The sequence below is a fragment of the Ornithorhynchus anatinus genome, chromosome 7 (genome assembly GCF_004115215.2).
Source record: "Ornithorhynchus anatinus isolate Pmale09 chromosome 7, mOrnAna1.pri.v4, whole genome shotgun sequence".
In the NCBI taxonomy this organism is placed as follows: Eukaryota; Metazoa; Chordata; class Mammalia; order Monotremata; family Ornithorhynchidae; genus Ornithorhynchus; species Ornithorhynchus anatinus.
Genome location: NC_041734.1, coordinates 18024689 through 18042484, shown reverse-complemented (window position 1 = coordinate 18042484; position 17796 = coordinate 18024689). Strand labels below are relative to the sequence as shown.

The window sequence follows — 17796 nt, the reverse complement described above, 5'->3', positions numbered from 1 at the left end:
CTCTGCCACTTGTCAGCTGTGTGATCTTGGGCAAGTCACTTAACTTCTCTATGCCTCAGTTACCTCATTTGTAAAATGGGAATTAACTGTGAGCCTCACGTGGGACAACCTGATTACCCTGTATCTATCCCAGTGCTTAGAACAGTGCTCTGCACATAGTAAGTGCTTAACAAATACCAACATTATTATTATTATTACCCTTTAAGTACTTTGATATTCACCCAATCCCAAAATCCCTAGCACTTAAACTTATCATCTTGGATCGTGTGAGTCCCCTGAGGGAAAAGGACCATGTCTAATTCTGCTGTGTGACCTTGGGCAAGTCATTTCACTTCCCCTGTGCCTCAGTTTCCTCAAGTCAGTGCCTGTTCTCCCTCTTGCTTAGACTGTGAGTTGCATGTGGGACAGTGATCTGAATTAACTTGGATCCACCCCAGAGCTTAGAATAGTGCTTGGCAACTGATGAATGCTTAACAAATACTGTTATTATTATTACTATGAATAATGATAATAATGACGATTCTCAAAAGTGTATTCCTCCCAGTGTTTAGTAGAAGGCTCTGCACCAAGTAAGCACTTGTTAAACCCTATTCCCACCTATCCTCAGCTGCTTCTCCAATTTGTAATTTATTATAATGTCTGTCTCCCAAAACTAGTTTGTAAGCTTCTTGAGGGCGGGGAAAATGCCAACCAACTCTATTACTTCCTACTTTCCCAAGCACTTAGTACAATGCTTGGCACTCAGTATAACACTGACTGACTTTAAAAACTGCCCTGCAGGTTGTAATAATTCACTATTGCTAATACTACTAATTATAGGAAACAAAGCTAAACACCACCTGCTTAGAACTCCAGTTCAGTAATAAATTCTCAACTTGAGTTGAAATTTAAGATCACACCTGCCTTCCCCCAGGTCCCTTATTTTTCTTATGCATTTATTTCTTTGTCATCAATCTGTCCATGTCTATTATTTTCATCTTCTTTTAATTACTAGATAGCTGGTTGTGGGCAGGGTAGAGGTCTGCCAACTCTGTTGTACTCTCCCAAGAGCTTGGCACAGTGCTCTGCACATAGTAAGTGCTCTTATGTCTATTTGACTTCCCTTAGATTAGAGGGTCCTTGGGTCATATCTTTTATTTCATCTCTATGTTCACTAAGAACCTATTTGCAGTGCTCTTCTTAAGGTATAAACTCCTTGTGGACAGAGAGTGTGTTGTGTCCTTATTTTGTTCTTCCCAAGCACCTAATTCAGTGAACTACACCACGTAGGGATGCAGTGTGTCCTAGCATAAAAAGCAAAGTTTTAGGAGTCAGGGGAGCTAGGTTCTAATCCCAGCTCCACCACTTGTCTGCTGTGTGACCTAGGCCAAGTCACTTAATTTCTCTGGGCCTCAGTCACCTCATCTGTAAAATAGGGATGAAGGCTGTGAGCCTCATGTGGGACAGGGACTGTGTCTAACCTAATTATCTTGCATTTACATCAGTGCTTAGTAAGTGCCTAATATCATTTAAAAAGCAAATAGGTGCTCAATAAATGCTACTACTAGAGCATTTAGAGAAGCAGCATGGCTCAGGGGAAAGAGCCCGGGCTTGGGAGTCAGAGATTATGGGTTCGAATCCCGGATCTGCCACTTGACAGCTGTGTGACTGTGGGCAAGTCACTTGACTTCTCTGTGCCTCAGTTCCCTCATCTGTAAAATGGGGATTAAGATGGTGAGCCTCATGTAGGACAACCTGATTACCCTGTATCTACCCCAGCACTTAGAACAGCGCTCTGCACATAGTAAGCGCTTAACAAATACCAACATCATTATTATTACTACTATACTGCTACTGTTAAGGCTGCTATTACTACTATCCTAGCAGTCAGTTGATACCATTTATTGAGTGCTTACTGTGTGCAGAGCTCTGTACTGAGCCTTTGGGAGAGTAAAGTATAACAATAAACAGACAAATTCCCTGCCCACAACAAGCTTACAGTCTAGAGGGCTGATGCAGCTAATGATGCTGCCGCTACTATGTGATAGATAGTCAGTATTGCTAATGAAGGTGATGAGTCTCTCACTGTTTTGGAATCCACTTGACATCCTCTGAAAAACACTGAGTTCTCAGTAAATGAGAAGTGCTAGAGAAATAGCGTGGTCTAATGGAAAGATCACAGGCTGGGGAGTCAGAGGATGTGGATTCTTATCCCGGCTCTGCCAATCGCTTGCTCTGTGCCCTGGGGCAGATCACTTCACTTCTCTGGGCCTCAGTTACTTCATCTGGAAAATGGGGATTAAATCCTCCTCCCTCCTGCTTAGACTGTGAGTCCCATGAGGGACAGGGATTGGGTCCCACCTGACAAACTTGTACATAACCCAGGGCTCAGAACAGTGATTGACACACGGTAAGTGCTTAACAAATAACAGAAAAAGGAGGGGATTATTCCTATAAAAGCCCTCTCTATTTAAGATTCAAACTGATTTTTAACACTGAAAACCATCTGGGCTCTTCAGCCCAACCAGGAAAAAATCCTGAGAGTCTGCAGTGAGCATAAAAGCCTTTCTGCTAGAAAAACACCACCACCACCACCACACTACAAAAGCATTATCTGAAATGATTCGAATTCCCTGTGGAAATCTGAACATTTCCATACGGGCTAAAAATATTCCAAGCCACACACTCCTGCCTCTTAACAGATTTAACAGTCACTGCAAATTTCAGTTCCTCGTTACCAAATGCAGAAATCTTGCTGAACCTCCAATTCTTAACTCACTGCTGGAGCCCTGCCCAAATGTATCAAACTTTAGGCTTGGTCCCAGCTAGGGGAGGGGAGGGAAAGGGGGAAATTCAAATCTCACCAATCAGATCTCAAATTGGGTGCCAAACCACATTACTTCGCTTGTAGAGGGAGGAGAATTCTACTTTTCAATGATAAAATATGGCTTCCCGAATCTCCTATGTTTTTCTCCACCTAGAACTTCTTACTGTTATAGTTCTGCAGGTTAAAATGTCTATCAGTGACTTCCATTTGGGATCCAGAACGCCATTTCAGCTTAATGCTCTTGTGGTTGGGGGGAAATTATGATAGGGCATTTAGTTCAAGCTTCTGGCAGAAAACCATAAAGACGGGTATTTGTAAGGCCTTGGAAATGTTCCTTTCATTAGCTCTTGTAGCAGCACTAGAGGAGAATTCACAAAAATAAGACAGTTAAGGAAAAATATCAGAGATTTTTATTTTGTAATCTCCACCTGCTTGTTAGATAGAGATAGGAGGTATATTGTTGATTAAAGAAGATGGGGAATTCAGTGATCATTGGAAAATGCGAGACAATTATTTTAAATGGAAAATTCAGTGAAGTAGTGGTCACTTAAATGGCTTAATTCCCAGGAAGGTTCAGTTTCCCAATTTTTCTGAAATTTTCCATTTATCCACATTCTGGAGCACACTGTGTGTAATCAAATACAAATCTGTCCTTCACATTTACATTTTAACCTCCATGTTTCAAAAACTTCCAGGAGTGAGGCAGAAAGGAGTGTCTCAGATGCAGGAGCTCACCCAACCCACTTCATCTAGAGATGCAGGGTAGGTATTTGGTGCCATCTTGCAAAATGTAAGCATATGGCACCTGGTTTTCAAGTCTGCATTTTGCCTCTCAACTGCAATAAAGATCATTAGCGACATGGCTCCTCACCTTTGTCTTCCCAAGAGTGAAAAGCAAAACATATGGTCCCCTATCACCCTCAGAACATTTAAGGCCAGTGAATTTGGGGGTAACCCAAAATCCTGAGGATAATGATAACAATAATCGTGACAAAATAAAGTAATGATAATTGTGCCAAGCACTGTACTAAGAGAAGCAGCATGGCATAATGGATAGAGCAAGGGCCAGGGAGTCAAAAGTCACAGGTTCTAATCCCAGCTCCACCACTTGTCGGCTGTGAGACCTTGGGCAAGTCAATTCACTTTTCTAAGCCTCAGTTACCTCCTCTGTAAAATGGATATTGAGACTGTGAACCCGACTTGGGATAGGGACTGAGTCCTAATCCTGACTCTGCTACTTGTCTGCTGTGTGAACTCGGGCAAGTCACTTCACTTCTCTGGGACTCAGTTACCTCATTTTGTAAAATGGGGATTGTGACGGTGAGCCCTACACAAGACAGGGGCTGTGTCCAACAAAATTTGCTTGTATCGACCCCAGCAGTTAGTACAGTTCCTGGTACATAGTAAGCACTTAACAAATACCATAATTATTATTATTATTAGATATCAGGTATTCAGGTTGAAAATAGTCTCTATCTCATTCAGCATTCACACTTTCTTTTATGGCATGTGTTAAATGCTGGGATAGACTGTTTTTTATGATATTAGTTAAGCATTTACTATGTGGCATGCACTGTACTAAGCACTGGGGTAGATAAAAGTTAATCAGGTTGGACAAGTCCCTGTCCCACATGAGGCTCAAAGTCTTAATCCCAATTTTACAGATGAGGTAACTGTGGTCTAGAAAAGTTAAGTGACTTGTCCAAGGTCACACAGTAGACAAGAGGTAGAGCCAGGATTAGAATCCAGGTCCTTCAGACTCCCGGGCCCGTATTTTCTCCACCAGGCCACACTGCTTCTCAGATTCCCAGAGCAGGGTTATTACACTAAACCAACAGTAGGGTTACAATATTTATAATAAAAACTAAAGAAGCCCAAGAGAGGAAAGAGTCTTGCTCTGCCACAATCTTTCCCAAATAGTTGACACTCTCTCCTCCTTAATAGGCCATTACTCAAAATCCCTCACTAATCATTCTTGTTTTCTCTCACCTACCTTAGTTGGGGAAAAAAAAATTCTTCCTTCTTGGCCGTCTGTATTGGACTATCTTTTACCCTCTTATTCATTACCCTAATATCCAACCTCAGTGAAGAACTGAAATCAGCTGGCCATCAACACTTATTTTGGAGTTTAGATGATAAACCTTTCAAGGTCAGAGGCTGAAGCTTGGTCTTCCTTATCTATTTCCCTCTGACCTCAATTTTAAGTGCTGCATTCAGGAGACCCTCAATAAACACTGCTCAACTCCCAGATATACCTGAAGATTCTTAGAGTATCACTTCAATCATCTATTCTCCCCCTTAAATAATCTTTTTTTTATTTTTTATTGGTATCTGTTAAGTGTTTTCTATGTACCAGCCACTGTACTAGACGTTGGGGTAGATGGACATTTCTCACCATCTTCAAATATAAAGGGCAGCTAGACACGGCAGACATCTGACATTGCTTATGTCCCGTGATTTAGTGGTAAATCTGACGATTCCTGGGCCCCATTTCACTAACAGAGTAGTTTGTGCTAGTTTCCTTGCTAATTACAATTCAAACAGTCAGTTCAACTAAAACTAAATGACCCTGAATCTTGTTTTGCAAGTCCTACTGGAGGGCACTGTTTTGTTTTCAATATCTTTTGCTGGTGTCTACACATCAAATTATACAGATAGATCAGTTTCCTCCTATTTAGACCATGAGCCCCATGTGGGACATGGACCGTGCCCAACTTAATAATAATAATGATAGTATTTGTTAATATGTCAAGGTTGAACACGTGAGGATTACCATTTTACAAATGAGGTATCTGAGGCACAGAGAAGTGAAGTGATTTGCACAAGGTCACACAGCAGACAAGTGGCGGAACCGGGGTTAGAACCCAGGTCCTTCAGACTCCTAGGCTTTGGGCTCTATCTACTAGGCCATGCTGATCTACCCCAGTGCTTAGTACAGTGCTTGGCACATAGTAATTGCCTAATAAACAACCTAATTATTCATTACTCATTATCATGAGAAGCAGCATAGCTCAGTGGAAAGAGCCCGGGCTTGTGAGTCAGAGGTCATGGGTTCGACTCCCGGCCCTGCCACTTGGCAGCTGTGTAACTGTGGGCAAGTCACTTAACTTCTCTGTGCCTCAGTTACCTCATCTGTAAAATGGGGATTAACTGTGAGCCTCACGTGGGACAACCTGATTACCCTGTATCTACCCCAGCGCTTAGAACAGTGCTCTGCACATAGTAAGCACTTAACAAATACCAACATTATTATTAACATTATTATTATTATTGTTCCCCACCATTGGTTATCAGGCCAAAGTTAGGTTTTGATTTTCCAGAACATTTGCGTAGAAGTGCTCAGCCTGATGAATGATGTTCAAACTTGGGGCATTTTCTGTTTCTGCCTTTGTGGTCAGGTGATGGGATTTTTACCTTGACATTTAACCAACAAGATGATTCTAGGCTTTAATCACCACGACAAACAACTATTTACCTAGGTGTCAATAATGACCAATCTGTTGATTTTACAGAAAGTAGTGGAGCTCTTAAATAAATTAATCCCAGAGTCAAGGCAGAAGCTATAATACAGCAGATGGTCTTCTTTGTAGAAAATGGCTTGGGTTCACTAGCCACTAGAGAGTGAAATAGAAAGATGCCATCTACCCAGACTTCGAAGGCTCCATTTACCCAGATTTTATCTCTCCCTGAAAATACTATTATTACAGGTGATCAAGTTTATTGACACAAGACTAAAATTGAAAATGAAAATTGAAAATGCAGTGATCTTATTTCTAGCCTGACTCCCTACTCAAAGCCCCTTAATTTAAGTCACTTGGAATGATTACACCTTCTTTTCAATTAGTCCGTGAAAAGAATAAAGGCCTACAATCTACAGCCCTAACAAATAGGTCGAAGCTCATGTAGTCAGTTCTTTAAGGTTTTCTATTCAGAGCCCTCATATTTCCCAGTACATTTCTTACTGATGCATATTCTTACTCTAGACATTAAAATTGGGGACGATGTCTTAGCTCTGCACACAGTAAGCGCTTGATAAACACGACTGACTGATTGCCTCTCTTTGTAGAAAAGCGAGTGTGATTCCCCCCCCCCGCTCAAAAAAGAAAAAAAGAATTTAAAAATCAAACCCGACAATGAATCCGGTTTCTTGCACTCACCTCTCTATCAAGTCCAGCCGCCACTGTTATAATATCACCGGTCTCATTGTTGATTGTGAACATGTTTGGGGAAGGGGTGTTTGGAGCTTGGGACAAAATTCTGTACCTCAGCATTCCGTTTTGTGCATTAGGATCATCAGCATCGATGGCTGTTACAGTCATCACGTAAGTTCCTAAAGGTAGGACAGAGGTCATGTAAACCCTTTACTTTGCTTACATAGGTTCCTTTCCAACCCAAGCTTTATGGTCTTCCTTTGAGAAACTCCTCTCATTTTAGCTGTGACTCCAAACAAACTTTTTGGCCCGAGTTGAGCAATTATCAACCCGAATGGAAAGTCCTTGGTTTTTAAACCATGTTCACTTTGTTTATGCTCTTCAGACACTGCTTTCCCTGTGGTCATTGCAAAATCCGACATTGCCGACGCTCTTTCCCTTAACGAGGAAAAAACACCACATTCTTTGGCTGATCTGAAACCCTTCAGTTCAGAATGTAAATGTTTATGATTGCAAATGATATCAAACACACGTGATAAGTAGAGTTGGGGAAATGTCCTTTGGAAGAAACTTGGGCTTGCTAAGTCCATGCTCTGGCAATATTTTACTGCAATTTCTGAACATTTGGGATCGCTCAATTTTCTCCAGCACCTAAATTGCTCTTTGTCAATATGGCAGGCACTTGAAGATGCCTAAAAAGACTCCTTTGTGACCAGCATCTTTGGCAACTAAAAGACAATGTCTTCCCCCATAAAAACTCAAAGGGCTATCTTCAGCTTGGCAGACTTTGCAACGCAAGAAAAATCAATCCCAAATTCTCCCTAGCAATCAATCACTGTAATAAGTGCTTGAGAGGTATAATACATCAGACTAGGTAGATTTCATCCCTGCCCACCAGGAGCTTACAATCTACAGGAGGAGACTATTATCTATAGCCCTAACAAATAGGCCAGAGCCCATAAAAGGTTTTCTATTCACCGTTTTCTCCTAAAGTTCTCAACTTTAAGAAGAGGGAAATTTGTTTATCTTAAGTTCTTGGTTTGCAGTTTGGAATTCATCCACTTCAGAGATCAACTAGAAATTGTCAACTAGAAAATACTGGCTATTTGGTTGGCTGAACAGCTCTTTCTTTAATAAGGAGAGACGGAGTCACTTTGGACTTTTTGAATCAGACTCTACAAGCAGACACAGTTAGAGCACAGCTCAAACGAAGAAACAAAATCCCCTTGAGGGTATGAAAGAGGGAGGCTTCTGAATGACAAAGGGAGGTTTTTGAACACCAGGATAGAGACCAACCTGTGAATTTGTTGCCTACTTCTCTCTCTAGACTGTAAGCTCCTTGTGGCTAGGGAATGTGTCTACCAACTCTTCAGTATTGTACAGTGTTCTACCCACACTGAGCATGTAATATATACCACTAAATGATTTCTTGCTTCCAATCATGGTGGAAATGCAAAAAATTCTTACATGCTTCCTTTCAAACCCAGTGCCATTTAAAGGAAGGGAGATGATGTTCAAAAAGAATCATTATCCTTGAGTAAAGAGATCATATCTACCAACTGCATTGGAATCCCCCAAGAATTTAGTATTAAATACCTCTGATTGATTTTCATTGAACTTAGATTTTTATTTTGGAAATAATGCCCATTTTTGAAGTGATGACTCATCCACAGTAATGACCAAAACACTGACACAAGCCAGAACACCTCACCTGAGAGAGGTCAAGAAAAATCTTCTTTACATGTTTCCGACCTCTTTTTTTATGTTATTTGTTAAGCACCAGGTACTGGAGTAGATACAAGCTAATGAGGTTGGACACAGTCCATATTCCACATGGGGCTCACAGTCTTAATTCCCATTTTACAGATGAGGTAACTGAGGCTCATAAAAGTTAAGTGACTTGTCCCAGGAAACATAACAGATGAGTGCAGAGTGGGGGATTAGAAGCCGGTTCCTCTGGACTCCCAGGCCTGTGCCCTATCCACTAGACGTGGCTCAGTGGAAAGAGCATGGGCTTTGGAGTCAGGGCTCATGAGTTCGAATCCCAGCTCTGCCACTTGTCGGCTGTGTGACTGTGGGCAAGTCACTTAACTTCTCTGTGCCTCAGTTCCCTCATCTGTAAAATGGGGATTAAGACTGTGAGCCCCACGTGGGACGACCTGATTCCCCTCTGTCTACCCCAGCGCTTAGAACAGTGCTCGGCACATAGTAAGCGCTTAACAAATACCAACATTATTATTATTATTATTACTGTTTCTCTAATTCTGCTTTGCCAGATTTGATTTTCCCCATCCTTATCAGTCCGTCTGGAAAGGGATCGATTCATTCATTTTGGTGCTTCTTAAACATCCTACCTCTGGCCTGGAATACCCTCCCTTCTCACATCCACCAAACTAGCACACTCCCCCTGTTCAAAGTTCTACTGAAAAGTCACCTCCTCCAGGAGGCTTTCCCAGACTAAGCCCTCCTTTTCCTCGGCTCTTCCTCTCCTCCCCATCTCCCCAACTCCCTCCCTTTGCTCTACCCACTTCCCTCCCCCACAGCACTTGTGCATATATATGTATAAATTCATTATTCTATTAATTTTATTAATGATGTGCATATACCTATAATCTTATTTATTTATATTGATTCTATTGATGCCTGTTTGCTTGCTTTGATTTGTTGTCTGTCCCTCCCCGCCACCCCTAGATGGTGAGCCCATTGTTGGGTAAGGATTGTCTCTATTTGTTGCTCAATTGTACTTTCCTAGTGCTTACTACAGTGGTCTGCACAGAGTAAGTGCTCAATAAATATGATTGAATGAATGAATGAAAATCCTTCATAGTTCTATCATTTTTATCACCCAATCCTGAACATCTCAACACTTAAACTGACAATGTTCCTATGAAGCCCTTCTTTTCCTAAGGAAGGCAAGACTATTCAAATCAACCTGGAATACTGTGGTCATAGGCAGGGGTCTGCCAACTGTTGCTAGACCTGAAAACCTCAAATCGACTTTACTTCAGATATTTAGCTGCCAAGAGGTTCAGGAGTGACGCTTACTGAGGTCACATTTTGAACACCTAGACCAGTCCCCAGTAAATAATATCTCTGGGCAACAGGCTAATCTAGGTAAAGACTAAAGTAATTTATTGGTTCTGTTTAAGTACAAAGTCTTGAAATGATAGAGGAAATTTACTTTGTGCAAATTTCACTTATCTTTGGATCTTTTCTGGGTGGAAAAAAATGAAAATACTGGTTATTTGCTCAGCACTTAGTATTTGAAGCAGCATGGCCTAGTGGAAAGAGCATGAGCCTGGGAGTCAGAGGACTTTGGTTCTAATCCCAGCTCCACCACTCGTCAGCTGTGTGACTGTGGGCAAGTCACTTAACTTTTCTGTGCCGCAGTTCCCTCATCTGTAAAATGGAGATGAAGATTATGAGCCTCATGTGGGACAACCTGATTACCCTGTATCTACTCCAGTGCTTAGAACAGTGCTCTGCACATAGTAAGCGCTTAACAAATACCAACATTATTATTACATTATTATTAATAGCAGGGTAGGTTGTTCACTAGGGACAGAGGTGCAACGTCAGTAAGTCAGTCAGTCATCTTTTGTTAATGTTAAGGAGCACTTCCTGTGTGCAGAGCACTGTACTAAGCGCTTGGGAGAGAGTATGAAACAATAATAGACACGTTCTCTGCCCACAATGACCTCACAGTTTAGAGGGGAGACAGATATTAATATAAGTAAATGAATTACAGATATGTTTATAAGTGATGTGGGGCTTGGAGGGGGGGGATGAATAAAGGGAGCAAGTCAGGGAGATGCAGAGGGGAGTAGAAGAAGAGGAAAGGAGAGCTTAGTCAGGGAAGGTCTCTTGGAGGAGATGTGCCTTCAGTAAGGTTTGAAGCAGGGGAGAGTAATTGTCTGTTGGATAAGAGAAGGGAAGGCATTCCAGGCCAGAGGCCTGGGCATGGGCGACAGGTTGGTGGAGAGATAGATGAGATCGAAATACAGATGGGAGTGAAAAAGGGCTGAGGTGAAGGTGGGATGACATGGTTTGGGGAGAAGAAAAGGCCTCCTGGAGGAAGTGAAGCTTCAGAAGGGCTTTAAAGATAGGGAGATCTGTGGTCTGGTGGATTGGAATGGAGAGGAAGTTGAAGGCAGGTAGAAAGAGGTGAGCAAAGCTTGGTGACAAGAGGCACGGGAATAAGGCACAGTGAGTGGGTTGTTAGCTTGAGGGAGAATACAGAGTGTGAACTGGAGTGTAGTGGGAGAAACCCTATATTACAAAACACAGAATACTGATCCTTAGTACCTAGAAAGAGATCAATTTACATAATGTACTATCCGCTCAACCACCCTTTCTTACACTTATTTCCAGTTGTATCTCTCCTTTTCCTCCTGTTATTTACCTACAAATAATGTATATCTATCTGTCTCACCTGTTAGAAAGTAAGATCCTTGGGAACAGGGATCATGCCTTTATCCTCCACTGAAATCTCCCCAGTGCTTTCCAATTCTGGAAACACTGTTTTCTTTTTCTCTCTCTCCTCCCTGCTATCCCAAAGCCATTTTCAAACTAAAAAAAACCCGAACACACACAAAATAGCTCATAGCTTACTTGTATCCAATTCTCCCAGGGTATAAAGTTACTCCCTGGAAGGAAGCCATACATTTCTGGAAAAGCAAGAACACTTTAGAACATCAGGGACCCTTTCGTTGTCGAAAATAATTCACTATCAATGATATCTGTTGAGCGCTTACTATGTACAGAGCACTGTACTAAGTGCTTGGGAGAGTACAATACAAGAGGACTGGCAGATACATTCCCTAACCATAACTACCTAAAGGGTTTCAACTGCTTCTTCCGTGTTAGCCTGTAAATTTCTTGAGAGCAGGGATTGTGTCTACCAACTCTAGTGTATTGTCCTCTCCCAAGCACTTAAAACAGTACTCTGCACATCGTAAATGTTTAATAAACATTGCTAATTGATTGACTGGGAATAACTTTGAGCCCAGGAGAACTGTATTCAACATTAATCGTACTCAGTCATGCTAATCATAGAGCAGCAGCAGCAGCATGCCTAATGGTTAGCGCATAGCCCTGGGAGTCAGACAGTCACACAGCAGATAGGTGATATAACCAAGGTTAGAACCCAGGTCCTCTGATTCCCAGGCCCGTGCTCTTTCCACTAGGCCATGCTGCTTCAGTGCTTAGTACGGTGCCTGGGACAGAGTAAGCGCTTAACAAATACCATAATTATTATTATTATTCCCACATCTTGTTGTGGGCAGGGAAAACGTCTACCACTCTGCTGTACTGTCCTCTCCCAAGCCCTTAGTGTAGTGCTCTGCACACAGTAAATATTCAATAAATACCACTGACTGACTGACTGCCACTTAAGACTTTTCATCCACTGATGCCATCATATCCCTGATGAACTCTGAATCTGAGAAAAACAATTTATTTTCACCAAAGATGGATAGTCACAGCTTTTTTTACCTGGTTTTGATCCTTCAGGAACAGTTCCATTCCAAACCTGGTGTAAGAATTCTGGTCTATTGTCATTCATATCGATAACGTTGATGACAATATCAATGGGATTCTCCACTTGATTTCCATTTATATCCACCGCATGGGCCCTCAGCTGAAAAAGTAATTAGAAAATCTAAGAACTGACAATAATAAAACTTCTTTCAATAGTCCCTATTCACTTTTTAAAAATCTAAGAACTGACCATAATAAAACTTCTTTCAATAGTCCCTATTCACTTTTTTTAAAAAAACTGTTTAAGATTCTATATTCCAAATTTTTAGAATTATTGCTCATATGAGAGTGTCTGACAAGACCATCCCTTTTAATGTGACTTCACTTCCTGCAGTGTGACAAGGAATTCATGTCAACTTTGCCCCAGGTGGTTGGTGGTTATAATACGGTCACATTCTCTTGCTCTTTTCTACTCATTCATTTTTAAATTTACTTTTAAACTTTGAGCCCAGCACCAGCCCAATATGAGGAAAATGGCGGGGGCCAAAGTGGGAATCCCAGCAGCCAGGATCCAATTGAAATATGGACTATTTGGGTTGGGGTTTAGGGAAAACAACAACAATAGCAATATATACAGAGCTTCAAAACATTTCCAAACTGGTTTGGCAACAAATATCCCCATTACATCCCTGTAAAATAGGGGAGAGATAGGCTTTATTACACTCACCTTACAGGTGAGGAAACTGAAGCTCAGAGAGGGTGAGTGACTTACCTAATGTCACACAGCAGGCCAGTGGTAGAGGTGAGGTTTAGAATCAAAGTCTCCTGCCTCCCAAATTCCACCCTCTTTCCTATTAGACCACACCATCTCAGGGGAGGGAGACAAGGCTGTTGGAGCCAACCTACCCAACTCACTCCTACTCTCTCCTCTAGAGGGTGGAGACACTGGATTATACCTCAAGAGGGCAAATGCACTTGGGTGGGAATGGAGAACAAGAAAGATCAACAAGAAGATGAGTGTGGAAGTTTGAGGATCTATTCCAGCTCTGCCACTCGTTGGCTGTGCGACCTTGGTCAAGTCACTTCACTTCTCTGTACCTCGATTGCCTCATCTGTAAAATGAGGATTAAGACTGGGAGCTCCATGGGGGACATGGGCTGTGTCCAATCTGATTAGCTTGAATCAATCCCGCGCTTAGTACAGGGTCTGGAAGATCGTAAGCACTTAAATGCAATTAAAAAAAAAAACAGTCACACAAAACGCAGGATCTACTTCAAAGGGCCCGAGAAAGTGATACATGCCTTCCTCAGCTTTACTATGACTTGTTGACATTTCAAAAGTCAAAGAGCATGCCCTTTATGACTGTCTTACTTTGGGGGTCTAGGTAGAGCACCAGTTTGTATGTGACTTTGGCAAGTGACTTCACTTCTCTGTGTCTCAATTTGCTCATGTGTAAAATGGGGATTACGACTATGGGAGAGGGACTTTGACCCAACCCAGTTGTCATCTATCTACCCTAGTGCTTCATGCACTGCCTGGACCATAGTAATCCCTTAACAAACTACCATAAAAAAAAAAACATCTCCAGTCTGTCACTGGTGGCCCCAGTCTCTATGTGGAGTAAACACAAGGTAAACACATTCAAACCACATGCAAATATCTCTTTCAGAAACCTCCTGACTTCCGGAAGGTGACGTCAAGCTCCCACTGGGCGTTGCCCTGCCATCCCGATCTTACGTGAAAACGTGCAATCAGCTCCCGATCCAGAGGCTTGGTGACCGACAACTGACCCGAGATGGGATTGATGATGAAGATGCCCGTCGGAGGTTGGTCCGCTCCAGGTCCGGTTACGCTGTATCGCAGCGACAGATTTTTATCTCTATCTGATCTGATCTGAGGATCAAGGAGACAAGCACATTAAGCCTGAAAGAAACTTGATGAGCTCATTAGGAAAGACGCAATGAGTAACAGCATGGCCTAGTGGATAGTGCCCGGGACAGGGAGTCAGAAGGATCTGGGTTCTAATCCCTGCTCTTCCGCTTGTCTGGTGTGGATCTTTGGCAAATTGCTTCACTTCCCCGGGGCCTCAGGTACCTTGATTAAGACTGTGAACTCTATATGGAACAGGGAATGTGTCCACATGGATTATCTTGTATATACACCAGCACTTAGTACAGTGCCTGGCACATATTAAGTGTTTAAAAAATCCACAGTTACTACTGCAGGGACTGTCTCTATCTGTTGCCGACTTGTTCATTCCAAGCGCTTAGTACAGTACTCTGCACATAGTAAGCACTCAATAAATACTAATGAATGAATGAATGAATGAATGAATACTAAATTGCGGCCCTTCTGATGGATTCTTTTGTTCAGAAGCTTTCCCAGGGAGCTATGTGACCATGCCAGAATCACTGATGAGAAAACATTACACTAAATACCAAACCAGGATCAAATGGAACTGTACCTACCACTAACCCTGCCTCTGAACCCAAAACTGCATAGTCAGGTGGAATGACCATGACTGGGAATCAGAGGACCTGGGTTCTAATCCCAGTTCTTCCAGTTATCTTCTGAGAACCTTGGGAAATTCCTTAACTTCCCTGTGCCTCCGTTTTCTCACCTGTAAAATGGGGATTCAAACCCTGTTCTTCTTACCTAGAACGTGAGCTCCTTGTGGGGACACCTAGCCTGATCGACTTCTAACTCTCCCAGCAGTTAGAACAGTACTTAACACATAGTAAGAGCTTAACAAATACTATAGTAACACCTCACAACAGTAAGCTCAGTCCCTGAATAGAGACATTTTTGCGGGGGGCTTTTGGGGGATACTCGAGAATGACATCCAGGCAGGTCAATGGGGGTTGGGGGGGAGAAACATAAGAAGGGTTACTCCTAGGACCTGTTGACAGGCTGACTTCTGCAACCAATGAGAAGGTACATATTAGGGTCCCATCCACTCCCAAAGCCTCCATTTCTGCCCCCGCATGTCCCCCTCACCTGAATCCATCCTATTTATTGAGCACCTACTATAGACAGGGCACCATATTAAGTGATTGAGAAGAGTACAATACAAGTAAAAAGACACCATCCCTACAAAGACCTTACCATCCAACAGGGAAGATTATTACAGAGTTATTTACATGCAGGGAGGAAAATGGACAGAAAGAAGGAAAGGGAATAAAGAAAGGCTTAAATAGCATATACAGCATATATATGCACTTGGATTTGCACCCTTTATCCCCCTGCCTCGCTCAGCCCTACAGTGTGTATATACTTATCACTAAACTGAAAGCTCATTGTAGGCAGTGAATGAGCCTGTTTATAAATATATTTATATATTTTGATGTCTATTTATATTCATGTCTGTCCCCCCCTCCCCTCCCAGACTGTGAGCTCGTTGTGGGCAGGGATTGTCTCTCTTTATTGCTGTATTGTATTTTCTCAAGCACTTACTACAGTGCTCTGTACACAGTAAGACACTCAAATATAAGCAAATGAGTGAATATCCACAATTAATTCATTTATAGTAATGTCCGCATCCCCAACTATACTATAAGCTTGTTGTAGGCAGGGGAAATGTCTACGGTTTCTGCTATATCGTCCTCTTCCAAGTGCTTAGCATAGTGCTCTGCACAGGGGGAGTGCTCAATAAATATGATTGATTGGTATAAAATGATATTGTCGGTTGGCTGTACAATATCTCAGGAAATCCTACAGCCTCATGAAGTAATGACCAGAATCTCTATCTTCAAATTTCTGAAATATTTTATGGCATTAACATTTTTCACATTTAGTTTCATTAAAAGACATTATGATTCCACATTATGAAATCACACAAGCATAACCATAATACTTAAAGGATCACTATATGTGAAATCATTGATCTATCCGCTGAGGCTGGAAGTCAGATTTCTGTCATAATGTTGCACTGTCTGGAATTATCAACTGCAAACGCCACCTCCTACATCGCTTTAGGTGATGCCACTGGTGGGTGAAGAGCCTCCAATTTATTACAGGGCACACGAGGCAGAATTTTCAAATATTTGCTTATACCCTGACTTAGCGTTTTTCATGGCTTTATAAAAAACCACACAAGATAATCTCCAGAGGAAGGCAATTTCTGCATTGTTTCATATTTTAAAAGCCCTCAAGTGTTCTACTAGAAGTCATAACGAAAGATGTTTGACTTTTGAAATCGAGCCAAGCATTATAAAGTTTTCCATAAACGGTGCGACACATTGCTAAGTTAATCACATTGAACAGATAAGACTGCTTTTATTTTGGTGAGTAGATCTGCTCTGCCTCTCACGCCTCATATTTCCCTTTTAATGATCGGGTTTCCTGGCTTGCCTTACAGTATAGAAGGATTTGTCGATTTCTTTTTAGCACCCAATGTCACCCATTTGGAAGAACTAAAAGGCCTTATGATATTACAAACACTTCCTCTTGCCACACCATTGAGGTAATTTTCTTTCCCTAATTTTGCTCCTATTGTTTGACTTGCCACTTCAAACTCCCATAATTTTGGCTCGTGGGTGGAAAATAGTACCAGATTATCTCCAGTAAACCCTGCAAGTCTATTTTTACCCATAGTGCTTTCCTTAATATGTTCCCAAGCCAGAAGTCTGGCTGTGGGGGCAAAAGATTCAAGTGTGGGGAAGCAGCATGGCTCAGTGGAAAGAGCCTGGGCTTTGGAGTCAGAGGTCATGGGTTAGACTCCTGGCTTTGTCACTTGTCACCTGTGTGACTGTGGGCAAGTCACTTAACTTCTCTGTGCCTCAGTTACCTCATCTGTATAATGGGGATTAACTGTAAGCCTCACGTGGGCTAACCTGATTCCCCCATGTCTACCCCAGCACTTAGAACAGTGCTTGGCACATAGTAAGCGCTTAACAAATACCAACATCATTATGTGGATCAATGAGAGTCAGCAGAGACACAGAGGATGGTCTGATAATTCTAACTGTGGAATCTGTTAAGTGGTCACTCTGTGCCAAACACTGTACTAAGTGCTCGGGGAAAAGCAAGTTGGACACAGCCCCTGTCCCACATGGGGTTCACAGCCTAGTAGGAGGGAGAAGTAGTATTTCATGCTCATTTTGCAGATGAAGAAACTAGCACTGAGAAATTAAGTGACTTGCCCAAGGTCACGCAGCCAACACGTGGTGAAGGCAGAATTAGAACCCGGGTCTGTTCTCTTTCCTCTAAGCCACGCTGCTTTTTTAATTGGTCTAGTGGACGAATCCCACATTTCCCATTCGATCTCCTTCTCTGACATTGTAGAGTCTTACATACTTAATAATGTTGGTATTTGTTAAGTGCTTACTATGTACCAAGCACTGTTCTAAGCGCTGGGGTAGA

General features: G+C 42.1%; 1 protein-coding gene across 1 annotated transcript in view; it reads right to left on the bottom strand.

Annotated features, from left to right (window-relative positions):
- CDH2 (cadherin 2) overlaps positions 1–17796 on the bottom strand; it is a 208080-nt gene that overhangs the window by 37419 nt on the left and 152865 nt on the right. Inside the window, exons 5-7 of the mRNA XM_007667640.3 lie at positions 14173–14328; positions 12451–12595; positions 6964–7136 (exon numbers count right to left, since the gene is read on the bottom strand). Of these exons, the coding sequence (XP_007665830.2) occupies positions 6964–7136; positions 12451–12595; positions 14173–14328 (474 nt within the window). The remainder of the gene's footprint in view (positions 1–6963; positions 7137–12450; positions 12596–14172; positions 14329–17796) is intronic.